This window comes from Neomonachus schauinslandi, chromosome 5 (genome assembly GCF_002201575.2).
Source record: "Neomonachus schauinslandi chromosome 5, ASM220157v2, whole genome shotgun sequence".
NCBI lineage: Eukaryota > Metazoa > Chordata > Mammalia > Carnivora > Phocidae > Neomonachus > Neomonachus schauinslandi.
In genome coordinates, this window is record NC_058407.1 from 125,458,590 (window position 1) to 125,485,534 (window position 26,945).

Here is a 26,945-nt window from a genome sequence, read left to right on the forward strand (position 1 = left end):
AGTCGGTTAAGCGTCTGACTCTTGGTTTCGGCTCAGTGAATGATCTCATGGTTGTGGGAGCAAGCCGTGTCCTCAGGCTCCACGCTCAGCGGGGAGTCTGCTTGAAAGATTCTCTTCCTCTGACCCTCCCCCTGCTTGTGTGCACCTTCTCTCTCTCTCAAAATAAATAAAACTTAAAAAAAAACCCAAAGAGTACATTTATAAGCATATAAACTCAAAGACCCCTTCTAATTCAAAGCTTCCATGATCTTTACTTACTTACCCCAGCTTTAGCCAAGTGAAACTGACCAGTTAAATTGTGAGCTATTTAAAGTGAACAATGTGACAATTTGATATGCGTACACAGCGGGAGAGGGCTCCCCCCACCAGGTTAATGAACACGCCTATCACCTCACACATCTACCCATTTTTAAACTGCCACACCATGCTGGTGTTATATTAATGTAAGCTGCAGTCCGGGAGTCCAGGGTCTCAAGGTCACTGACAGGAGCCAACTAGCCCTGTAACAGCTCCCTGGAGACAACCCCACCAGTGGCCACCCACAGTCTCGCTGTGCCCTGCTCACGTGGGAGCCCATGCTGGGAGCTCTCCTATAAACCCACTCGCTGTTAGAAATGCTAAAAGCTGGGGTGCCCCGGTGGCTCAGTCAGTTAAGCGTCTGACTCTTGGTTTCGGCTCAGGTCATGATCTCAGGGTCGTAGGATTGAGCCCCTAACAGGCTCCGTGCTCATCAGGGAGTCTGCTTGAGATTCTCTCTCTCCCTCTCCCTCTGCCCCGCCCCACCCTGCCCTCTTTCTCTCTCAAATAATAAATCTTAAAAAAAAAAAACAAAAAAAAGAAATGCTAAAAGCTTACTCCCCAACCCATAGAACATTAGCACCATCTCTGCACACAAGGCACATTATACACAGGTAGAACATCAAAAGTTTTACCCACTTAGACACAAGAAATCATTTATAAACTTAAGAACAACCTCTGAAACCATACTTAGTTATGGATTAACACAACTACTTTACATATAAAAAATGTTTATAGTTTCTGTTCACTACAAGGCTACGAAAGTCATTTTTTTTCTATGAGTACCTCTTTCCTTTTCAGTTCCTCGAGTGATTTCAATGAATTATTGTATTCTTGAAGAAGCTTGTTATGTGTCAACTGGAGAGTGGCTAACTTGGACCTATTTAAAAAGAAATTAAGAAATGGAATCTTGGGGGAAAATATAAAAACTTAGTCTTGCCTTCCCACCTTCTTCTGAACACTTGACTAGCAAAATCTTCTCTCCTACCTTTACCAGCTCACCACCTGCTAGCATTTTCTTACTCTCAAAGAAAACAATCTTTCCAAAAAAAAAAAAAAAATCAAGATAGATTACAAGTAACTTTAATCATTTTGTTATAATAGAACAAATTTTATCTCCTCGGAGAAGTCTCTTGGTACTCCTTCAAATACATAAAAGAGAAAAATTCTAAATTTATTCTTAAATCCTAATTCCAATCTTATAAAAGTGCTCTTCTACCTTCTTCTAGCAAGTGGTCATTCAGTTGTGGCATACTCACTTTTCCTCTTCGGTTTTGGCTTGCTCCATTTTGATTTCTGATCGCATGCTTTCCACTTGTAGCTCCAACTTTTTGTTGTTATAAACAAGCTCTTGCTTTTCATTCAGCTCTGATGGGGTTGCAGAATTTTTCCTTTCAAGGGCCTGACATCTAGGAAAGATCAAAATTTCATGAGGATAAACAACGTTCCTTCATTTCTCAGTGGCTTTTAAACCAATCCCAAGATTATGTAGCAAATACAAAGAAATTCTGGATTGCATTTTTCAAGGATTTAATAATGTAAAATAAAATATTTTATCCTTCTTGCTTCTTTACTAGAAGCAAGTAATATTTCTAAACCCTCATGACTAAACACTAAAAAAATACAGATCTTTTTTTTGTAAAAGAAATTTACATATTTCTGAACCCTTATGCCTAATATAAAAAAAACTACAGATCTAAGACCACACAAGCTATGGAATAACTGTCTTAAGCAGTCATGCAAGTATATTTTTGTTCTTCAGACACAGACCAAAATAGTAATTGGCTAAAGGTGCTTTTCATATAGCGATCCATGGATATCTTCAATACTTTAAAAAGTTTGGGTTCTGTTAAGCATAAAGAATATGACTTCTGACAAAGATTTATAAGGGAAAAGTAAGTGTCCTAAGTTTTCTTAAATATCAAAAAGAGAATTTCAATATAATAATAGCAAATATGAACCAATGGTTGCTATACGCAAGGCATTAACACCAAGCATGGTAAACATCTCAATACAACATTATGAAGTAGGGATAATGACACACATTGTACAAATGATAAAAGTAGGGCTCAGAGAGGTTAAATAAATAACTTGCCCAAGGCAATACCACGAATAAATTCAGATCCATAGTTCAACTAAGTCTGTTTGTCCAAAGTCCTTAGCTTTAGCTGCTGTGCTGTGCCAGATTTGGTAAGTGTGAACTCTAAGGCAACATACACTCATGTATTGTGCTGGATACATGTTTGCCAACTAATCCAAAAGAATAACATTTTTAAATTTCGGGTAACTTGCTACACCAAGAAAAACAAGCAAATGCGAAGTTCTCAATTTAAATATTAGCCTTCATAATTGATTGAAAATGAATTTTTTTTCTCAATAAAGCTCACTCAAGTTCTTTCTCCTTGCAGCTTTCATTTATGTTTGCTTACATCCATACTGTCAGCCCAGGTTAAGTCCCAGGAAATCTGGCTTACTGCTTTTTTTACAGGTCCTCACATAGGCCATAGTACGTGTAACAAACATCCCTGAACAGCAGAATCAGATGTTCCTGGGCCCCATGCCCCCATATTACAAGTATATTATATTTATAAATGAACAGGTACATTAATCTCGACATTAGTGTTTGCAGAATTCATACTTTAATTAGGTTTCTATTTTTCTTCTAGTAACATAACAAAACTGTTTTTACATAGTAATATATTTCTTAAAAATGTCCATTTTCTAAAGGAAAATAGAATTCATTTCTCATTCTTACTTCTCTTGAAGTCTCTTCTTCATCAGCTCAGCCTCATTGAGTTTTGTATGAGCCTCTTGAAGCTCCTTAAACAGAGTTGTCACCTGAAGGTTCAACGTCTCCACTTCACTTCCAACCTGTCATTCAGGAAATCCCAAACACGCACATGTGATTCGGACCAGAGATTAAATGAACTTCTTTGTGAGAAACAGTGTGAACCATCAGTGTCCCACTAAGACTGGTGAGTTGATTAAACTTTTGACAATTAATGCCGTAAATATCTTCTTTGAAAAGAAATGTTTTAGATACAACTGTTTCCTTGTATGTCTATATTTACTAATTATATATAACATTTTATATTCCATGATATGTAATTTATATGTATAATCACTAATTCATATGGCAATATATATATATTTTTAAAGATTTTATTTATTTATTTGAGAGAGAGAGTGAGAGAGAGAGAGAGCACAAGAGGGAGGAGAGGGAGAGGGAGAAGCAGACTCCCCGCTGAGCAGGGAGCCCGATGCGGGACTCGATCCCTGGACTCCAGGATCATGACCTGAGCCGAAGGCAGTCGCCTAACCAACTGAGCCACCCAGGTGCCCCATATGGCAATATTTATATATAAAACTGTTTTTCTTACATAACTGATCAATTTGGATGCACTGTAATAATGACTTTGTCATAATTTTTTTTTCCTGTAGACATGTGTGGAGGTTATTTAAAGGGAAGAAGAACTGTCTCCTTTTTGATTCTGGCAACCCAAGAACATCCCCTCTTAAGACTTATAGGGGCCAAAATTCACACAAACATTCCCAGATGTTAAGGTTTCAGGTTTTGCTAGTTTCTGCTCACCCTTTATCATCACCTCAGTTAATCCTGATCATGGCTCAGGGGATCACAGAGCACAGCGGTGTCAAAGCACAATCTAATTTACCCAGAGAGCAGCTTATGCCCATAGTCCTTGGCTGATTTATGTTTCGAGTTAATTCCACTCTTTTTACTGAACTGCGTTTTCCCTGGCAGCTCCAGAATGGCTGTCAGTGAGCTTTTTGGTGCCTTGGAAATCTCAGTACTTCTCTATTACTGGTTTTCAGATTGGCTTCAGTCAACAATGCACTATGACTCCCAGGTCTTCTCTTCATCTGTGTTCTAAATGTTCTCCAGTCTTTTCAAGTAGGAGACTCAGCCCAGCACATGGCAAACAGTAAGCATTCTACATGTATTTGTTGAATAAATGAATTGGCTAAAGTGAGCATCTGACAAAAAGTGTCTTTCACATGGACAACTGCAGCTCTTACAACTTCCTGCCTTCATCCACCTTCCCTGAGCTTAAGACTGAGTGATGGGCTCCAAGGCACAGCTCTGAGGTGCCACAGAACACTGGCTATAGAAACATGAAACTCTGCAATCAAACTATTTCATTCAAACCAGTAGTAGGGGAGAATTGAGATCTTTCAATTCTGTCTCAAGTTTTTGGGTCATAGTCTTAAAACATCTCATTATAAAGTGGGCAAAATTCCTTTCTCCACTAGATGGCCTGTTCACTCACAAAGTTAGGAGAGAAAATCAGTCAAGAAAGATAGAGGTAGGGGCGCCTGGGTGGCTCAGTGGGTTGGGCATCTGACTCTTGATTTCAGCTGGGGTCCTGATCTCAGGGTTGTGAGATGGAGCCCTGGGCTCCGCCCTCCACAGGCAGTTGGCTTGGGATTCTCTTTCTCCCTCTCCCTCTGTCCCTCCCCCCACTCATGTACCCTCTTGCTCTCTAAAATAAATAAATCTTAAAAAAAAAAAAAAAAAGAAGAGATAGAAGTGTGATTCCTTAGAATCACTGGGATAGGAACACATCTCGCTACTACAATTTACTATAGGTGAAATTCAAATCAGGACAAGGAAATATGAGAGAAACAGAATATATGCAACATTAAAATTATTTCTATTTCTAAAGCTAATAACACAGCACAAGACTTGACTTCAGATATGACTCTTAGGTCCACTGGGGGTGTGATAGCAGCCTTAGAACCTGAGTACCCACAGTTTCTGGGCCTTTTTCCTCTTCTTTCTCTTTTTCTGTGCTCCCCTCTGTCTGGGTCTCAACCTCAGAACGATCACTGGCTTTCTTTTCAAAATAGGAAACTCTGAAAAATACAGAATATGGAAAAGTTACTTTCTCTTTGGGTTCAAGAGGAATAACAATTGCAGAAGCACTAAAAAGAACACTGTCCAAAATTTGGATAAAGGATCGGGGGTTTCAAAATCTCTCTGTATTTGCTATATTATACATTAACCTTTTTGGGTTTAGCTCTCATCCTAAAATTGGCTAGATGTGATTTAAGATATGAATTCATGCAGAGGTAAAAGGTGGGCATAAATCATCCCAAATACTGAAAAACACTGCCTCTTTTCACGTAACAGTAAAACACAGAAATATTTTTTAAAATCTGTGTGTGTGTATGTACATATATGCATGTGTGTTACATGAGTGTGTGTCCCTTTATAAGGATTCAGCAGAGAAAGGGAGTCTTTTTGGACCCATCTAAGTTCACAAGTCCCTTAAAAACAAACAAATTTACCGATATTCTCACTGAATCATAACCACACAAAAGCCAGCCTAAGGCTAATGAAACAAGAAGAGATTTCTGGTTAAAGATGTCGAACTGAATATATGCAGGTAAATTTTCTCCCACCCTGTACCCCACCAAAATGACTTTTAAAAAGCCATATACATACAAGAACAAAGAGAAAGGGAGAGGAAATAACAGCAAGAAGATTTGGGGGGCACAGCTATGAGTGGGAACTGACTTGGCAGTCCAATAAGGCTGGGTCTGAAGCCAACAGTAGGGAAAGCCAAGCTGTAACCTGATTGACACTGTGGAAAGCAGAAGGCTCAGGAGTCAGTGACACCAGGTACCACTGGATGCGGGGACAAAGGTGAGGCCTGCTTAAGAGGGACTAGAAGTGGTGCCTGGATGGCTCACTTAGTTGGGCGTCTGACTCTTGATCTCAGGGTCGTGAGTTTGGGCCCCACGTTGGGCTCCACGTCAGGTGTGGAGCCTACTTAAAAAAAAAAAAAAAAAAAAGAGGGTCTAGAATATCACAAAATAAAGGGTTTCTGGGTTCAGATGTTAGTCAGAGATGAGACGTGGGTTCTTCTGTAAGGAGAACTTACAAAAAGAACATTAAGACCCTTAGCCACCTTTCTCTCCTCATCTTAAGAACTTCGGTGTTTGAAAAACACCCTCCAGGCAGGAGGCTGGAAGAGTCTCCTCTGGAGTATGTAACCAGGATAAGGGAAAAGATTTAAAGTTTCTGACATGGGGCTTCCCCAAGGAAACCTCCCAGCCAGATCTCCCTACAGGTGCACCCAGAGCATCAATCAGCTTCTAACACCCTGTAATCCTGCTAAATCTGATCAAACAGCCAAGATTGCTAGACATTTAAGGAAAATCTTAATATGAAGCAGAAAAAAGTAACTTACTGAAAATAGAATATGCCATCGGGGAAAAAAAAAGGTCAAAAATATCATTAATATCCTTAGAGATATGAGGAAACATTACAACCACAAAAAAATGGAACACAATAAAAAAGGAACATTCAAAGGTTCTCCCCCACAAAAAAGGGAAGATGAAAGTTGATCAAATTTATCAGAAAGGAGAAAAAGGGAGAGACAGAAAAAGGGAACAAGGAGTTAAGAAAACTAGAGGAGCTCCAATTCAAAATAATAGTAATGCTAGAAAGAGCGAACAAAGAAAACTGAGGGTAAGAGACTATCGCTAAATTAATTCAAGATCATCTTTCAAGAACTGAAGGACATCAGTTTGCAGAATGAAAGAGCCCAAGAGTGTCCAGAACAAAGAGATGAAAAACAGGCTCACACCAAAGCACGTGAGAAGTCTCATGCCCAAAGATGAAGGACCAGAATGGCGGTGGGTCTTTCAGCATTAACACAAGAAGCTAGGACATAATGAAGCAATGTTTTTGAAACGTGGAGGGAAAATTATATCCGATTACAGAATTCTATATCTAGCCAAACTATCCAAGAAGTATAAAGGCAGAAGGAGAGATTTTCAGATATGCAGGTCTCAGAAAATATACTGCCCACATATTGTTTTTCAGTAAGTTAGTGGCAATGTGGTGAGCTCTGTTTGAAAAAAACAAAACAAAACAAAACAACAACATTTAAAAAGAGTAGGAAAGGCATTGGATTCAGGAAATAGGTGATGGAAAACAGGAAAGTTGAAGGAGTTCCTCAGGGTGAAGGCAAAGTGAGATGCCAAGATGAGTGCCATGAGGCAGGACCTAGAAAGCAAGTAGGGCAGACTCCAGAGAGAATACCAGTAGACTACTAACATGTCTGAATGTATCTGAGAGATTTCCTCATTGGGGAAGAGTATGGGGAAACTAAGCAAATTTTAAAGATGTAATTATGCACAGAAGTAAAAAAAAAAAAAAGTATAAAAAAAGGAAGAGTGTTCAAGGCACAGAGCAGAGCTCAACTGAGTACTCCCTGTGTGTGCCTAATAACGTAAACACTGAGTAGTTACCTAACTAAATTTCAGTATAGCCAATTTCGGAGGTGGAGCAGGTAAGCTGGGTCCAGAAGCATGTGTGTGTGCAGTGGGAGGTCAACAGAATGCGTTCACAATAGGGGGGACAACTCGGTAGCAATTTAAGCCTGGTGCATGGAGGGAAATATCACAACGGTCACAACCATTGCAAACTGCCAAACCTAACTGGTACACAGGCACCATTTCGGGCTAAACCAGATAAATGGGTTAAGAGCCAGCTGGTGCGGGGTTGATGGATGGGCCTTTTTCACGCCACTCATGTATGACCCAGGGTTCTTTTTTTAAAGATTTTATTTATTTATTTAACAGAGAGAGATACAGCAAGAGAGGGAACACAAGCAGGGGGAGTGGGAAAGGGAGAAGCAGGCTCCCCGCAGAGCAGGGAGCCTGATGTGGGACTCGATCCCAGGACCCTGGGATCATGACCTGAGCCGAAGGCAGACGCTTAACCGACTGAGCCACCCAGGCGCCCGGACCCAGGGTTCTGATCTACATTTGAATAATCACTTATCTTACTTCTCTAGGGCAAATTTTCATCTTGGACCGACTTTCCCTCCTACTTCTCCATTCTCTTGAGCCACACTTCCTACACACTTACCCCTCTTGTTGTCAGTTTAAGTTTGTTTAGAAAACCCAAATTACATGAAATACAAGTCCTGGAAAACAATGAGAAAAAAAAAGAGACAAACCTATGATCCCCTTTCCCCACAAATCTCCTAGAAGTTTTCAGAATAAATTTCACACTGTCTATGCCCCTATTTGTCATGATTAATGAAAATAGTTGAAGACTCACTTGTTTGAGAAAGAGATACGTTAGGTCTTGGGATGTGTTTTCATTATCCTATACAGCATGTAAACCAAGCCAGGCTGTCCAGGTATTAGGGATTTTATTTCTTGGTTTTGGTTCTGCCATAGTGAGGGGGAAATCATCATCCTGATACCCACCCAGAGAACATTGAGTCTTGGCAACTACTGTTAACTTGCCAGTTGTTAAATACTGAGAGAAGGCTGACTCACAGGGTGGAGATTTGATGCTATTGAGAAAGGGACTCTTTACAGGTGCTCACGGTGGGAGACTAAACACTGACTTCCTAGTGCCATTCGAAGAGCTATAGCTGCAGGCAGAAGGCTATAATTATTCTGAAAGCAGGAATTATATATATCATATGAACGATGAGGAGGTACAATTAGCAAATTCCTAAGCTGACACTTTCATCATGAAAGCTAATCATGTTGTCCAAGTATGGGTGAATTACTGGCTGAACTCGACTTCTGAGAATGGAGTACAGAACAGAGGAGGGGTAAAGGTGCCTACAAAATATAAACACACAGTGATTATTCATGGCTAGTAAAGGTCTCCTTCAAAGAGTAACATCTTCCCTTTAAAAACCAGCTGTGGTAATTAAGGTATAAAAAGAATGTTTTTATCTATCTATCTATGCATTGTTACTATGTTTTAGGATTTGTCTGAAAGATAGGACAAATATTTTGTCCATTAGAATACTTGGTACTAGTCTCCCAGAAGTCAACCTTTGAAATTTTCTAAGGGACAACAGTAGGCTATGGTGTGTAAACACCTAGGAGTCAGAGCCAGCACCTTTTGAAATGAGCTGACTATGAAATAAGTCATTGGACCAATGCCGATGTGTCTTCCAGGTTAACCTCATCTGAATAAATAACTTATGTTTCATATTTTACAAAAAGATCTTTCTGTAATTAAAAATTTAAACTGTTTCAGGGGCGCCTGGGTGGTGCAGTTGATTACACGTCCTACTCTTGGTTTCAGCTCAGATCCTGATCTCAGGATTGTGAGATCGAGCCCCGCACTGGGCTCCCTGCTCAGGGTGGAGTCTGCTTGAGACTCTTCCTCTCACTCTCCCTTAGCCCCTCTCCCCCTCCCTCACTAAAATAAATAATTTTTTTTTTTTTTTTAAGATTTTATGTATTTATTTGACAGAGAGAGACAGTGAGAGAGGCAACACAAGCAGGCGGAGCGGGAGAAGGAAAAGCCGGCTTCCTGCTGCACAGGGAGCCTGATGCGGGACTCGATCCCTGGACCCTGGGATCATGACCTGAGCCGAAGGCAAACGCTTAATGACTGAGCCACCCAGGTGCCCCTAAAATGAATAAATCTTAAAATTTAAACTGCTTCAGTTAGAAAGTATTTCTCACAGTGCTATAATTTAAGATTAATAAGCCATTTACAGTGTCTGAGAGAATTAATTATGTCATAGTATACTTATGATTAAATGTTGCAATCGCTGGAGCCCTAAAACTAATGCATAACCTCTCTCATTTCCTATATGGTTTAGGACTTCGCATTTCTTTTTTTTTTTTTTAAAGATTTTATTTATTTATTTGAGAGAGAGAATGAGAGAGAGAGAGCATGAGAGAGGAGAGGGTCAGAGGGAGAAGCAGACTCCCCGCTGAGCAGGGAGCCCAATGTAGGACTCGATCCCAGGACTCCAGGATCATGACCTGAGCCGAAGGCAGTTGCTCAACCAACTGAGCCACCCAGGCGCCCGTGGATTTTGCATTTCTAAAAAGTGCATTTGCACACAAATTCATTGACTTCACAACTCTATAATATAGGTGAATTTTACCCCAAAGTGTGTGTGTTTACATGTATACCATATTCTATGAGGCCAGTATTTCCCTTACACCAAAACCAGACAAAGACATTACAAGGAAAGAAAACTATGGGCTGATACCCCTTATGAATAAAGATGCAAAAAATCCTTAACAAAAAAAAATTTTAAATCCTTAAAAAAATCCAAACAAAATTAGTTTAGTAATCTAAACTAGCACATATAGAAAGGATTACACATCATGACCAAGTGGGATTTACCCAGGAATGAAAGGTTGGTTTAACACTTGAAAATCAATGACTATAATACATCATATTAACAGAAGTTTAAAAAACCATTAATCATCCCCATAGACATGGAAAAAGCATTTCACAAAATCCAAAACGCTTCACGATAAAAAGTACAACAAACTAGAAATAGAAGGGAGCTTTTCAACCTGATAAAAGCATCTATGAAAACTTGCAGCTAACATCATACTTGATGGTAAAAGGCTGAAGGCTCTCCCGCCTAAGTAAGACAAGCATGTCTACTTTCTCCACTTGTACTTAACATTGTGCTAGAGATTCTAGCCAGGGAAATTGTGCAAGAAAAAAAAATACAGGGTACCCTTGTTGGTAAGGAAGAAGTAACACTACCCCTTTGCAGATGACATGATCTTGTATAAAGAAAATCCTAAGCAATCCACTAAAAAACTATTAGTGCTAATACATGAGTTCTAGCAAGGTTTCAGGCTACAAGATCAATGTACAATATACAAAAAAGTCAGCAGTATTTCTATACACTAGCAAAGAATACTCCAACCATGAAATTAAGAAAACAACTTCATGTATAACAGTGCTAACAAATTTCGAAAAGTAGTTTAAGACCTGTATATTAAAAATGACAAAACATCATTGAAATACATTACAGATGACCTAACTAAATCTATGGGTTATCCTTCATGGATCAGAAGATTTAATATAGTTAAGAACAATATTAACTGAACTCCGGATTCAATGTAATCCCTAACAAAATCCCAGCTGGCTTTTTTTTTTTTTTTCCAGAAATTAACAAACTTATCCTAAGATTTACACAGAAAAACAAGAAACCCAGGATAGCCAAAACAATCTTTCAAAGTTGGAGAACCCAGACTTCCTGATTTCAAAATTTACTACAAAACTGTACTAATCAAGACAGTGTAGCATTAGCAAAGGATAAACATATAGATCAAAGGAATAAAATTGAAGGTTTAGAAATTAATCTTTACATGCATGACCAACTGATTTACACCAAGGGTGCCAAGGCAGTTCACTGAGGGAAAGAATGGTCTTTTCAACAAATGGTGTTAGGATGACTGGATATCCACACACAAAAGAATGAAGTTGGACCTCAACCTCACACCATACAGACATATGAACTTTAAATACATTTAGAGACCTAAATGTAAGGGCTAAAACTATAAAGCTTTTAGAAGAAAACATAGTGAATCGTTGTGACCCTGGATAAGTCAACGGTTCATTAGATACAACACCAAAAGCACAAGTGACAAAAGAAAAATAGATAAAGTGGACTACATCAAAATAAAATTTTGTGCTGTCAATGATAGCGCCCAGGAGGTAAAGAGGTGATTCACAGAATGGGAGAAAATATGGGCGCCTGGGTGGCTCAGTTGGTTAAGCGGCTGCCTTCGGCTCAGGTCATGATCCTGGAGTCCCGGGATCGAGTCCCGCATCGGGCTCCCTGCTCGGCGGGGGGTCTGCTTCTCCCTCTGACCCTCCCCCCTCTCATGTGCTCTCTCTCAAATTAAAAAAAAAAAAAAAAAAAGAATGGGAGAAAATATTTGCAAGTCATATACCTTATAAAGGATTTGCATCTGGAATATATAATGAACTCTTATAACTCAGTAACAAAAAGGCAATCCAATTTTTTTAAATGGGTAAAGGATTTCAATAGATATTTCTTCAAAGAAGATATACAGATGATCAACATGAAAAGATGCTCAACATTATCAGTCATTAGGAAAATGAAATCAAAATCACAATGAGACACCACTTTAGACCCATGAGGATGGCTATAATCAAGAAGACAGACAATTACAGGTGTGAAGGAGGATGTGGAAAAAAGTAGAACCCTCATACATTGCTGGTAGAAACGTAAAATGGCGCAGCCACTGCAGAAAACAGTTTGGTAGTTCCTCAAACTATTAAACACACAGAGCCAATGACCCAGCAATCCTACTCCTGGGTATATACCCCCAGAAAATTTAAAAAAGTATGTCCACAGAAGGAGTTGTGCAAGAATGTTTACAGCAAACATTATTCACAACAGGCAAAAAGTGGGAACCAAAATGTTCCCCACCTGATGAATATAAGTAAAATGCTGACTAGTCACACAATGGACTATTATTTGGCAACAAAAAGGAAGTGAAGGACTGGTATGTGCCACAACACGGATGAACTCCGAAAACATGACGCTACATAAAATTAGTCAACCACAAAAGGCCACATATTATATGGTCCCATTTATATGAAATGTCCAGAATAGGCAAATCTGTGGAGACAGAAGACAGACTGCTGGGAGGAATGAGGAATCAGTGTTGACAGGAACTGGGTTTCTTATCTGGTGAAAACAATGTTCCCAAGTTATAATGTGGTAATGGCTACATGACTGTGAATATTCTAAACAGTACTGAAATGTATACCTTAAATGGATGGATTACCGGGTGTCTTAGTTTTATCTCAATAAAGCTGTTAAAAAAAAAAAGCAATGAATGCGTATTTCAAGTTACCAATTCCGTACCTTTTGTTGGCTTCCTTGAGTGCAGTTTCAAGCTTCTCCGCCTTCTGGCTTTCTTCCCTTAGACAAAGAAGGAGCTGGCTCACAGTTAATTTCTCAAATTCCAAATAATTCCTGGAGCTTTCTGTAGATTTGTTCCTACATCGAGAACAGAATAAAGATTAAAAGATTTTCATCACGGAACACAAATGTCAAAGGGTCTACGAATGTAACTGGCACCAACATAAAGGAACTGCTTCCCAGAACACTCTCCAAATAATTCTCATTTACAGGCCAAACGCAGCTGGTCATGCGACCATCAGGCTCACACTCCTCCACGCTCTCTGGGGAGAGGGGCGGGGGCTCTCCAGTAGGCTCACCTTGCACTGTACATGCTTGCTTCCTCCAAACAGCCAGTGTGCCCACAACATCAGACCCCAGGACCCCCGGGAACAGAGGTGGCCCTGGTTTCCAGTGCCCGGCCTCCCCAGAGAACTAGTCTCAAAGAGGACCAGTCATACAAAGTACATGAACACATGTGCTGCCTGGCAACATGCGGACCGCCAGCCTTTCTTCAACTTGATATTCTCAAGTCAAGAGAAGAAAGCACTTTTTGTTTTTGATTTCAAATCATTACAGCAGAGAAATGTAGGCACCGCTGGTATGTGAAATATTTTCCCTGATTTTGAAATCTGATTATACCGAGAAGGGGTGGGATGGCAAACAAAACCAGGACCACTGGTACGGCAGCTACACTTCCCGGGTGACCGCACTGATGCTCATGTCCAAGGTCACACGTCTCATAAACAGCTGGGATTAAATCCCAGTTCCCGACTCCGACCTCTGCACCCACAAATCAATCTCTGACTCCTTAATACACCTTCAAACGAGGTAAGAAAGCTGTTATTAAAACATTAACTGTGGCTTGGGGCTCTTGCCTGGCTCAGTCAGAGGAGTGTGTGTCTCTTCATCTCGGGGTCATGAGTTTGAGCCCCATGTCGGGTGTAGAGATTACTTAAAAATAAAATCTTAAAAAAAACACCAACCAACCAACCTGTGGCTTAAAAGAGGAAGCGGTTTTAGCAGGTGGATATAAATGAGGAGGAAGTGGCTTGGAAATTTCAAACAGGGCCTTCTTCCTTCCCACCACTTCCAGAAAAGTCTTTCGATATTAATAAAAACAGTTGGGGGGAAAGCCGAGGGACTGCTAACTAAGCAAAGTGCAACTTTCACTTATGCCAACTGCCCTGTTTGATGAAAGAATATTATCTAACACTTATTTTCTCCCTGATGCAAGGGCTTGGGAGCATAATTGGGAAAAAAGGAAACTGCCCATTTTCATGTTTTATAAGTACATTCGTCATGTTACAGAAAAAAAGGTATTTAAAGCCTACGACAGAAGAGATTCCTAGAGAAATTTTCCGGTAATAACAGTCTCTTTCAAATAGACTGACCCAGTAGTAACCTGTGTACAGGGTTCCGGGTGAGAGTCTCGAATGCCCAGCTCCTCTGCCATCTCTTCTGCCAAGCCCCTCGTCCCCCTGCCCCACACACCTCCATTTAAGATGTCTGCTTCCTAATGTCTACTTGGAACAGGTCAACTTGAGACTCCACAGGTAAGACTTCTGGCCACTGGGTAAGACAGTGACTCAGAGCACTCCCAGTCCTCACTAGAGGAGATTACCCAGGATCAGTCACCTGGGCTTATCCTCGGGAATGAGCAGGAAAGACAAAATGATAACATCCCACTTATCGGGCTTGACAGCCCAGGCCAGGTCAAACTCTACCGGTAAACAAATTAGCAAGCCTGAGTCTTTTGATTAAGAACAAGTTTGTCTTCACTTCTCATCTTATGGGAGATGAAACACCTCTAAACAGAGTGGGGAGGGTTGAGTTTGTCTACAGAGGCGCCACACGCTGTTTTTATTCTCTGCTAGCCTGGGCTACAACACTAAATCCCATTCAAACCGGACGGTCTTAAAAGGTGCTGGCATGGGGCGCCTGGGTGGCTCAGTCGTTAAGCGCCTGCCTTCGGCTCAGGTCATGATCCCAGCGTCGTGGGATCGGGCCCCGCGTCGGGCTCCCTGCTTCTCGGGAAGCCTGCTTCTCCGTTTCCCACTCCCCCTGCTTGTGTTCCTGCTCTCTCTCTCTGTCAAATAAATAAATAAAATCTTTAAAAAAGAAAAAAAAAAGGTGCTGGCTTAAGTTAGCAAGAATCGACTTTTGCAGCCCAGGACGTTTGACCTCCCCGTGGCGAGCTGCAAGTGACAAGACTGCCCGACAGGTGTCTCCGCCGGCCCTAGCCCGTCTTCACATACGTGTCAATGGAATCAGTTCTTGCGGGCCCAGGACTCGTCTTGATTTCTCTCACCGCCACATCTGCTTCTCCTTCCTATAAAGGCAGAAATGAAAGGGCTTTACCATGATAATGTCCGCAAGACAAATTCTTTATCAAAAGAGAAAAAGGGGGTGCCTGGGTGGCTCAGTCGTTAAGCGTCTGCCTTCGGCTCAGGTCATGGTCCCAGGGTCCTGGGATCGAGCCCCGCATCGGGCTCCCTGCTCTGCGGGAAGCCTGCTTCTCCCTCTCCCACGCCCCCTGCATGTGTTCCCTCTCTCGCTGTGTCTCTCTCTGTCAAATAAATAAATAAAATCTTAAAAAAAAAGAGAGAGAGAAAAAGACAGTAAGATCGAGGATCTGGATGACCTGCAACCCAAGGAAGCTACCGACATTTAAATGGGAGATGTTTCAATGAGGTCACTGAAATGGAATGGGAATTTAGCCTTCCCTCACCCTGCGCACCCTGTCAGGATTATAAATATCTAGGCCAAGGCGTGAAGATTGGTCTCTCATCCAGAACAGCCAACCTGACCCCAAACATATGAAAACTTATCTCCTCCTTCTCCTTGGCAGCTCATTCCCTTCTCTCCCAAGTGAAGGTCACATGCAGCTAGTGCCGCCTCCCACACACCTTCCCTGCACAGGCCTTTAAAATGCAAAACGTCGAACTTGCTGAAGCAATGTTGAAAAAGAGGCTGCTTTCTGTAGGCAGAGCTCACAAAGCACAAAGTTAGCTCCTAGCAGAAATGTGTATACATCGTGGGCCACTTAAGGGAACAAGAAGTCCAAGACCAGTTAAATGATATGAAAGACATTAATATTCCAATGAGCTAGCGGGAAAATCTTCCAAAAATGCATGGACAAAGATGGTTCTAGATAATTCTGATCATGTACATTTTTCCTGAATCTTGGGCAGTGTTTTCCAGTTCACAGAAGCAAGGCAAGAAAAGCATGTTTACACTAAAAATAACTGTCACTCATCGGATCAGTGAAGGAGCAGATTATGTTAACCATTCACCTCAAAGGAAGAAGCCTCTTTTGGAAACTTCTCATACGCTCCTTGGCCTTCCTGAATTTTGCCAGGTATTTGCAGAAGGTGAAAGCTGTTTGATCAAACCTGCGTTTCACAATCTTTGGTCATCTGCAGAGAGGGTACTCTGGCAAAGTGTGCTTTCCATTTGGTATTTTAATTCTCCTGATTTCGGCTGCTATGAATGCACCCAAAGATTTATTAGGGAGCATGGGTGGCAAAGTTCCTACTTTGCCATTTCCCCATCCTACTACTCTTCAGTGCAGCAAACGTACTGGAAAGTCACATGCGAATAATTCCAACATGCCCAGGAGTTCAGCTTTTTATAAGCTCCCCACGCATTGTCTACAAGGTCCACTTTCCTCTCTCAGAGACACCATCTCTTTTCCTGTGTCATATGTATGGTCTGACCAAGCTAAAATGCCAGTGTGTATCACAGAGGATCTTATCCTTGTGTGTTTTTCTCCCTCACTATTCAGTGTCTTTGAGCAGCGACGAAGGAGAGGCCCCTCTGTGCTCATCTACCTGCCCTGCTCTTGAGCAGGACCGCCCGCACACCCAGATATGGCCCCAACAGATGCTCCTCATGTGCTCAGGAACGGGCCGGCACACGCTACTTCACCGAGCTCACTTCATTTTCAGTTCCACATAAACGTGTCAGACACCGGGGGCCTTCACACTCAGCTCCTGGAGGTGCCCAGGCAGCTGCTGTTAGACGTGGGGGCAAAGCCAAGGTCAACCCTCAACCACAACCCCAGCGTCTCTGCCCTTTCTTTTCTTCACTGCCCAACCAAGGTTCCTTGTAAGGCTTGTTTGAAAAGAGGGTTCTATTATTAAAAAGTGTTTTAAAGCCATCAGTTTACCGCATCTGCTCATGAGTCTGCTCACCTAAGTGCAGTGCTGGATACAGCTAAGGACCTGGCCTGAAAAAGTTTATGTTTCGGGCACCTGGGTGGCTCAGTCAGTTAAGCGTCTGCCTTCGGCTCAGGGCATGATCCCAGGGTCCTGGGATCGAGCCCCACATCGGGGTCCTTGCTCAGCGGGAAGCCTGCCTCTCCCTCTCCCACTCCCCCCGCTTGTGTTCCCTCTCTCGCTGTCTCTCCCTGTTAAATAAAATCTTTTAAAAAAAAAGTTTATGTTTCTGTTTGGGTTTTTTAGATCACAAAATGTCTGATGTGTCAGTACCTATGGGAAGGGGGGGAAAAAAGCCCTATCTCTTTTGTCATAAAAGGTAATCAATAGTCTTCCATTTCAGCCATGATAACCCTCATGAGTATTATATATATATATATATGTATATATATATTTTTTTTTTTTTTAGAGAGCGAGACAGAGAGAGAGCATGTGTGTGAGCAGGGGTAGGAGCAGAGGGAGAGAGAGAATCCCAAGCAGGCTCCATGCTCCAAGCAGGATCTCACGACCCTGAGATCGTGACCTGAGCTGAAATCAAGAGTCAGACACTTAACTGGCTGAGCCACTCAAGCGCCCCTAGGATTATGTCATACTTAAAAACAAGAGCCAATTTATCTTGGTGATATTGATGCTGAAACTCCCCTCCTCCCCCCAGCCCCAGTTTGGCTTCCGTGTGTTGAAAAGACATAGTGGTAATCTAGGTGTCTAGGTGAGGTTTTGTAATTTGCTTAAAACTAAATCAAAACCAGGACACTCACAGCTATCCTGATTTCAACAAAGGAGTCTTCAGGGGGGCCGCCCGAGTTCAGCTTGAGCTGGAGTTCTGACACAATCCCCAGCAGATCTGCCTTTTCAGCTTGGAGATAGGCCACCTGGGTCTTCAGCTGTTCCAGTTCCTGGTCTGCTTCTGCCCTGGGGACTCTGGAATCCCCAGTGGGGTCCTGGAAATGACGAGAAACAAGGTGAATCAGTGAATCAAACTGACACCTGGTCATCAAACCCAAGTGTCCCCACACCCACTGGCAAGGCAGCTATGCTTTATGGTAGGAAAATTCTAGCCTTCTCTTGGGGATATATTTTGATGTAACACTTCAAATGGAAGACTTTACATTATTATATTCAAACAACAGAAACTTAAAATAACCTCATGACAAGAAAGAAAGTCTTCCTCAGCACATGGGATAATCTGATATGAAAATAACCAATCAGACTTTGACAGTGGTAGACTGGTAAACTGTCGTCCAAAACCTCAGAAAATAGGGACAAAAAGCTCGCCTTTTTTTTCCCTCCCACAAAGGCAGACCTACCCTTACTTTCCCCATATTTGTCATGTACTGTTTGAAGCCAAAGCACCAAGACATTTCATTACTTGATACGTGAATGGCAAAGGACAATGGAAAGTCCAAAATTCTCTCAGGCATGCAGGCTGGTGGCTGTTATACTGTATGTTGGTGTTTTTAGGTTTGCTAAAAGTAAGCCCGGGGAGAAATAAGAAAACTGAAAATTCAGAGGCTGCTACTAAAAGTAAAAAAAAAATTAAATTTCAGCCTATATAAACATGAAGAACAAATATTTCTATTTCACTAACACCAAGTACGTGTTGCGTTCCTCTTGTTACAATCACTGCACATGACAAAGTCGTAGGAGAAAGGGCCTGTTTAGATGCAGTGTTTTCATTTGGGAGCAGAGAAAACAGATTCCAGTCCACACCCTGCTAATCCCTGGTTACGACGCCCTGAGCGGATTTGCTTAATGTCTTGGCCTCCATTTTCTCAGGTTAGAAAGGGAAATGTGGTCCCTTGTGGTCTCTGTGGTCCCTTCCAGCTGTGACCTACGAGGCCTCTTCAATTTCCTCCTCAGGAAACCTTCATTGCTTTTACGGGCCTGGTGCCACCAGAAATATATACTTGAGATTATCAGAGAATTACAACATAATTCCCTCTCTCTCTCTCTTTCTCTCTCTCTCTCTCACACACACACACACAAACACACAAACATGCACATATGCACACCCATCTCCGTGACAGATTTCCTAAGGAACCAGAAACAGACCCAAAGGCTGTTAGTAGAACCAAAAAGCATCAGAAAGGACATGCATAAACCAGCTGGTCCATGAAATATTAAAACCTGGAGGGAAAGGTATTAACATGCAGCATGGGAGCGTCTCTCACACCACTGAGATTATGCTCTTCCTTCACTGGGAGCGTTCCCTTGCCAGAAAACGACCACAGGCCTGAGAGAAAAGAACTCATTGTGAAGCTGAAGAGTTAGGTGTGCAAGGAAAGGTTATCAGCCTGGGCATCCTCTCTTGGTAATGACTCATCCCAAAGAAATGTACTGTGAAAGGGGTGGAAACAGTCAAAGGAGAGGCACTGCTTAGCCTGGAACTAGGAAGCAAGCAGGTAAGGGCAAGGCCATGCTCTATTAGGAATCTTCACATTTTCCTGCTGGACCCCTCTGAGGACATTTTATAGAATTGCTGGTTTTTGGGTTTTTTTTAAAGAGAGAGTGAGCATGTTAGTGGGGATGGGGAGGGGCGGAGGGAGGGAGAGAGAGAATCCTAAGTAGGCTCCACACCCACTGCAGAGCCGATGTGGGGCTCGATCTCACGACCTCGAGATCATGACCTGAGCGGAAATCAAGAGTCAGATGCCCAACTGACTGACCACTCGGGCACCCCAGAATGGATTTTTGTAAAACCACCTTGGCGTAAGAGCAGGAAACAGAGTTTTAAGCAAGTGTCTGAGGACGAGGGATATAAGGCCATGATCCTAGAATCTCAGACTTGTCAGGTTAATTTTCTTTTTTACAAGGGTGAGGATCTCTTCACTATCCTTGGGAAATTCCAAATCTATTTATTTGGCCATAAAACACCTCACAAGATAATATTTTAAGTATCTCTTCATTTTACTACCGACTCTTTCCATTCCCTTCTTGGACTAGAACTCACACCTTTTATTTATGATCAACCTCAACTCCGTGATTTGTTACTGTCTTTCATCACTTTCAAGGGCCCGCCATTGACCTTCATGCAACACAACAGCTCTCCTTGTGTACCCGTATGTCTCCATCTTGCTGTCCCGGAAATCCGCCCAGACTACCATGCATTTTATAATCCTAGAAGAAACATCCAGCTAATGATCTCTGCCTAGCAATCTGTACCATTAAAAGTTAAAAAGTTCTCTCTACAGATGATAATAATGTATAATTCTGTGAAATTGGACAGAGCCGTGAACGCCTCAGCCTCACCCTGAAGATCAGAAGGCAGATCTCCAAAAGAAATTCCCTATTCTCTTTCGTTGTGTGGCACAGAACACGTGAGAGGCCCTGGTGGCTGGAGGGATTCTCGGGAGAGACCGCAGCAAGGATGGGTCAGCAAGAGTGAGAAAAGTCAGAAGCTGTGAGAGCTTTAAGTCAGGAAGATGACAGCCTAAATTTTACAAATCACCTCAACCGGTCCACGAAATAAAAATGAAAGAGGCAGGGAGGCAATAGGGAGGCCTAGGAGGCACATTTTTGGGGGAGAAAGCTGATGACCAAGGGTTTTAAAGAGCCATAAATGTCTCTTTGTCCAAGTACCCATGTTCTCTGTCCCAAGGACTCTCTTCTGAGTCCTGCTTATAGCTTGTTTCTGCATTGAAAGAAGCTGTCCAGAGCTCCAGCTTCTGTTCTCAATTTCTTCTACTACTTTTTAGGAAAACCCATACATAAACTATTTTAAGCAGACAAACTGCTTCTGGAAGCGTCTTTCTGGGCTTCAATGTGATAGGCCCCAACAGGCTGATGCCAACTGTCAGCTCACATCCCAAAAGCCACAGGAGGAAAACAGTGTGAGATATTTTCTGGGGCACCTGGGTGGCCCAGTCAGTTAAGCATCTGACTTCGGCTCCGGTCATGATCTTGGGGTTCTGGGATCGAGCCCCATGTTGGGCTCTGTGCTCAGTGGGGAGTCTGCTTGTCCCTCTGCCCCTCCCCCCAGCTTGTACACTCTCTCTCTCAGATAAATAAAAAGACATTTTCTTACAGAGTGTAGAAAATTATTCATATATCCTAGGTGATAATTTCTTCAGAGTATTCTACCCTGCAAATATTTAGATGCTGAGAGATTTCCCTCAAAGAAGTGACTTAATGTTCTTTGAACTGTAAGACAAATTGAAGCATCAGATGTGATAAATCTAATCAACAACGAATCATTTCCCACACAAATGTAAGTTTATTAAAGCAGAATGTTCACACTGTCCCATGAGCAGGGATTGATGAGTAAAGCACTGACATAAACCACAATACAGTTCTCTAAACAAATTTTCATTCTTTAGGTTATTCCATATCGTCCCCTTTTTGTTATTTTCTTTCCCTTATCTTTCTTTGTTTGCATACTTTACCCAAGAAATCAGAGATCAACAGGGTTCAAGGTATCTCAAGAAACATCTCTGATGTCTGGGATTCCATCCTCCCTGAATCAAACCAGTGCCCCACCCTTCACGGGGCTGCTAAGTTCCAGGTTGGGAAGACAATGAACAGCAGATGTCCATCCTAACGAACAATATCCAGTGAGCCTCAGAATATGGACGGATGCTTCAAATGTGTTCTGATACATATTTTCTCACTAACATCTTTGGCACCCACTCTTGGCCATGAGTACATTTCTCAGGTTCTTTGGGTCAATGAAAATGTGGCAACCTGACAGCCTCCTATCACAACACGACATGTATTGTGCCATTTTTCGAAAGTAGATATAAAATGTAAAGTGAGGAATCTCTATTTTATTTTATTTTATTTTTTTTTAAAGATTTTATTTATTTATTTGAGACAGAGAGAATGAGAGAGAGAGAGCACATGAGAGGGGGGAGGGTCAGAGGGAGAAGCAGGCTCCCTGCCGAGCAGGGAGCCCGATGCGGGACTCGATCCCGGGACTCCAGGATCATGACCCGAGCCGAAGGCAGTTGCCTAACCGACTGAGCCACCCAGGCGCCCCGAGGAATCTCTATTTTAGACTTAGGAAAAGACTAGGTCAGTAAGTAAAACTTTGGAGTAATAGATTTTTTTTTTTTTTAAAGATTTTATTTATTTGACAGAGAGAGACACAGCGAGAGAGGGAACACAAGCAGGGGGAGTGGGAGAGGGAGAAGCAGACTCCCCGCCGAGCAGGGAGTCCGATGCGGGATTCGATCCCAGGACCCCAGGATCACGACCTGAGCCAAAGGCAGACGCTCAACAACTGAGCCACCCAGGTGCCCCAGTACTAGATTTTTAAATGTAATTTTATATCAAAGACATAAACTAAAAACTAACACTTGGATGGTTCTAGGCAGAGGTTCTCCTGCACCATCTATAATACAAAATACAGATTTATAACTGCAACCTTCTTTTGACTATAATCAATATGGTCAAAACTGTACAAATTTCCTTCCCCCAACAAAGACTCTACATGACCCTTGAAATTGCAACCAATCTCCTCAGCAAGAACAGTTCTTTCAAAATGATGCAAAACACTCATCTAGCCAGAACCGTGAAAGGTTTTGACCTAGAAGTCTAGACAAGGAAGATTCCACTCTAAACATTAATAAAATAAAATCGCAGCTGATCATTCTGCTCACCTCAAGGGACTTTTCTGTCTTCCCTTTTAGTTTTTCAAGTTCTTCCTTCAATTTTTCATTTTCATGACTCAAAGCCATGAGGCGCTCCTTGGCTTCTTTGCTCTGTATCTCAAAAAAAAGGCGTTCTTCCTTCTGTTTCTCTGTCCAGGCTGAAAGCTCTTCAAATCGCCCTTTCATCGCCTGATTATTTAGCTTCATGGCTTCTGTACGGGGTTCAGAGTGAGAGTGTCACACATCAGACTCGATCTGATGAATCCGACCTCCAAGACCACCCTCACCACGTGGCTCCAAATCCAAAGAAGCCATGCTTGGCCTGGGCCCCAGGGTTGGCAGGAAATGTAGCAAGGTGAGTGGTTTTTGCTTTCAGACAGGACTCGGGGGCCTAATGTCATTTCTAGTCCTCCAAAGACTCCAGAAAATAAAACTAGTTTGGGTCCCTCCACTAAGGCACACAAGCTAGAGGACTGATTCAAACACCAGTCCTGCCAGAAGCCATGGCCTGATACCCCAGAATGCTTTCCGTGAACAAGGTCATAGTGAGGACTAACTCCGTAATTCTTCCTGTTTCTTTCTAAAAAGACCACATGTCATTATGCCATTTCCCTGGGGTATGTAAGTACCTTTTATTCTTATCTGTATCCCCAAAGTAAACAATGGAAACAATGTTAGCCTTACCAAAAGCTAAACTCTGTGCTCTTTCTCATGCTAGTGAAACAGAGAGAAGGGAATTCACCAACAAGCCTTTTGACAAAGAGATGCCGTTCATGAAGGTCCAGCGTGAATGAAGAAACATGGTGGCTAGGGGCTGCTCACCTTTGAGCTGATGGTTCTCAATCAGGAGCTCCTTCATCTGCTGCAGCAGCTCCTCTGGAGTGAATGTGTCCAGGTTTGGGTGAGCCAGGTTGGGGGGTCCATTTCCTGTGGTTTCGTTGGGGCTGTCCCCCTTTTCAGTCAGGCAGCTAAGAGGTTGGTGGGACATGGCAGCAGGACCTAGGGAAACATCACAAACTGAAGAGAGAGAGGTCTTCCCGTGGCAATGGGTCCCCGTGAGTCGCGCAAATCCATGGGCAACTGCTAGTGAGTATTCCAAAAGTTGCCTCCTTCCTCTCCAATTCTATTTTGGACATTTTTGGTTCTTCCCTTTAAACAAAAGAGGTATATGCTAGCTTCAGTGTGTATGTGTGTGCACGTGCGTCTGTGTATGTGGGTGCGGTGAGGACCTGCGGAATGGAGGAGGAAGAGAAGAGTATGAGATCATGAGAATCGGGAATCCTAACAGGAATTCAAGGTTTCCAAAAATATATTTGTAGACATGGGTAAAGTATCATTAAATTGGTTTTCCTATGCAAATCTTTCAAGCTCAAATCTTTTTGTTTTGGGTGAATTGCACATAAAGCTGTTAAAAAAATCTCCATATTTTATCTCTTGAATTTTTGGCTAAGAGGAAAGGGAGAACGAACATATTTTGGATGCTTACTACGTGCTGAATCACCGCACCAGAATGTCAGTTTCTAATCCTCGCTAAAACCCAAATGGATGGCTACTTTACAGGAGACGGAGCTGAGTTCACAGCAGTGTTACAGCTCGGCCAAGGTCACTTCATAAGAGGTGCAACCGAGTATTAACAACACCAAAACCCAGCCCTGTAATACAATAAAGATGCTACCGAATATTTAGGCTTCAATATCCAATAATTCTGTAAGGCATCCTAAAAAGACCAAGAGATCTTGCTCACTTTTTGCATATTCTGAGAATATTTTAAGCATACCACCACTTTATTTTGTAGAGGGGTCAATGTGGACATAAGTAAGATAGACAAGTGTATCCCAAATCCATTTATATATGCCCTACCACCTGGGCAAACACAGGAATCTCTTGTAACAACTGGCAACATGCTACAGGCAAACATTTTCTTTTTTGTGCTTCGTGAAGATGATGACAAGCCTTGTCATGGAAGATGAAGAAGGATAAGTGCACTCTCTCTTATACATCACTGTATCATTAACACCTAGGAGTGCTCTTGGTGACCATATATTAAAATGCGACCAAACACACAGGGTGTGGTGCAATGCTTCTTCCCCACCCCCAACTGGAAGCAAAGCTTGGGGGTTCTGTGGAGGTCCCCTGGACCCAAGAGCCTGGTGACCTGCTTTTGGTCTCAAGGAACCTGGAGGCCACAAGAGATAGTACCACGACAGGACAGCAGGCTCCGGCTTCTCCCCTGAGCAGCCACCTCAAGTAGAGACAGTCTCATGGAACGCTTTAATGAGGATGGCAATTTATGAAGTGAAAAACACTGACGAGGCATACCATCCAACTGGGAGCCTTTGGAAGGTATCTATGTTTTACATATCCTAATGCATTTAGAAAAGAGGTATAATGCTCTTAGTATTCGGTGACTAGAAGAGACTGCTTTTGCTTTCCCCAATAAAATAATCTGGATAAAATAATTTAGACAAGAACAATTTGGAGAAATCCAGGTTCTGGTTTTCCATAACACTCATTTTCACACAGTATGACGTTGGAGTTAACATTTCATAAAAATGGGTTTTTACCAAATAACAGGAATACTAAAGAGACCCAAAGATAAAATCCTTGCAATGTGCCCCAAAGTTTATAGCAGCAATGTCCACAATAACCAAAATATGGAAAGAGCCCAGATGTCCATCGACAGATGAATAGGTAAAGAAGATGTGGTTTATATGCGATGGAATATTACTCAGCCATGAAAAAAGAGAAATCTTGCCATTTGCAATGATGTGGATATAACTAGAGGGTATTAAGCTAAGCGAAACAAATCAGTCACAGAAAGACAAATACACATGATTTCACTCATACATGGAATTTAAGAAACAAAACAGAAGAACATAGGGGAAGGGAAGAAAAAATAAAATCAAAACAGAAAGGGAGGCAAACCATAAGAGACTCTTAACTCTAGGGAACAAACTGAGGGTTACTGGAGGGGAGGTGGGTGGGGGGATAGGGTAACTGGGTGATGGGCATCAAGGAGGGCACTTGATAGAATGAGCACTGGGTGTTCTTTTTAAAAAATTTTATTTATTTGAGATAGAGCACAAGTGGAGGGGCAGAGGCAAAAGGAGAAGCAGGCTCCCCGCTGAGCAGGGAGTCCGACATGGGGCTCGATCCCAGGACCCTGAGAGCATGACCTGAGCCGAAGGCAGACGCTTAACGACTGAGCCACCCAGGCGCCCCAGCACTGGGTGTTCTATGCAACTGATGAATCACTAAATTCTATCCCTGAAACTAATAATACACTATATGTTAACTAAATTGAATTTAAATAAAAAATTTAAAAAATCCTTGCAATATGTATCATTTACTTGTCAACGTTCAATTTGCTTAGGTATTCAATGATTATAATACACTTTGCAAAAGTAAATGGAAACATTCAACAGATGTTTTTTTAAAAAAGTTCCCAAGCAGTTCTCTAGAGATGTGCTTAGTTTCATTTTATTATATACACATTTCTCCTTACTGGTTTTTCCAAGAGAGAGGAAAGGGGAGAGAAGGGGAAAGGGCAGGGGAGGGCAGGCAAGGAGAAGGGGGGGAAGGGGAGAAAAGAAACATTTTCTCTTGAAAATTACTCAGGTATTTTTCCTCTTCAACTTTCCTTTACACCTCCTTTAGACACAGCCACACTAAAGTTAAAACTGCTTCTAGCTGTTATATCAGAGCTTCTAACTTTTTCGGGTTGCCCAGATTTTAGGAGGACATGAGGGGGAAAAGCAAGGTTATGCTAAGGGGGACAGTAGACAAAACATTGGGTGCCTTAACCAGATGTGTGACTCTTATGATAATTTACTGACTTGTCTAGCAAATGATGATCATTACATTTGCTTTCGGCTCAAAAACCCATGAAAAGTATTCTTGAGTTTGTAGGAAGATCCAACCCCACCATCCAACACATACAGCCCAGCACCATCATGGCCATACCACCATATGTATTATATGCTTGTCCTAATCATAGCAAACACTTCATTATCTAGCATTGTTAGGAAAAATTATTTGGTAATTCAAATGTCATAGGAAATAAGAAGTTAGTGTATATGCCAAACATAATGTAATGTAATGTAAATACTTATTACCAATTTTTACCAAAAGCA

The 26,945-nt window shown here is 42.0% G+C and overlaps 1 protein-coding gene across 6 annotated transcripts in view; it reads right to left on the bottom strand.

The window, feature by feature from the left end:
• OPTN (optineurin) overlaps positions 1-26,945 on the bottom strand; it is a 43,013-nt gene that overhangs the window by 12,185 nt on the left and 3,883 nt on the right. For all 6 annotated transcript variants that reach the window (XM_021696714.2, XM_021696713.1, XM_021696711.2 and 3 more), the window contains 9 exons: positions 23,635-23,811; positions 22,822-23,024; positions 17,983-18,165; positions 15,263-15,336; positions 12,969-13,103; positions 5,070-5,172; positions 3,053-3,168; positions 1,557-1,706; positions 1,084-1,177 (listed from right to left, as the gene is read on the bottom strand). In XM_021696714.2, the coding sequence (XP_021552389.1) occupies positions 1,084-1,177; positions 1,557-1,706; positions 3,053-3,168; positions 5,070-5,172; positions 12,969-13,103; positions 15,263-15,336; positions 17,983-18,165; positions 22,822-23,024; positions 23,635-23,800 (1,224 nt within the window). In that variant the 5' untranslated portion in view covers positions 23,801-23,811. The remainder of the gene's footprint in view (positions 1-1,083; positions 1,178-1,556; positions 1,707-3,052; positions 3,169-5,069; positions 5,173-12,968; positions 13,104-15,262; positions 15,337-17,982; positions 18,166-22,821; positions 23,025-23,634; positions 23,812-26,945) is intronic.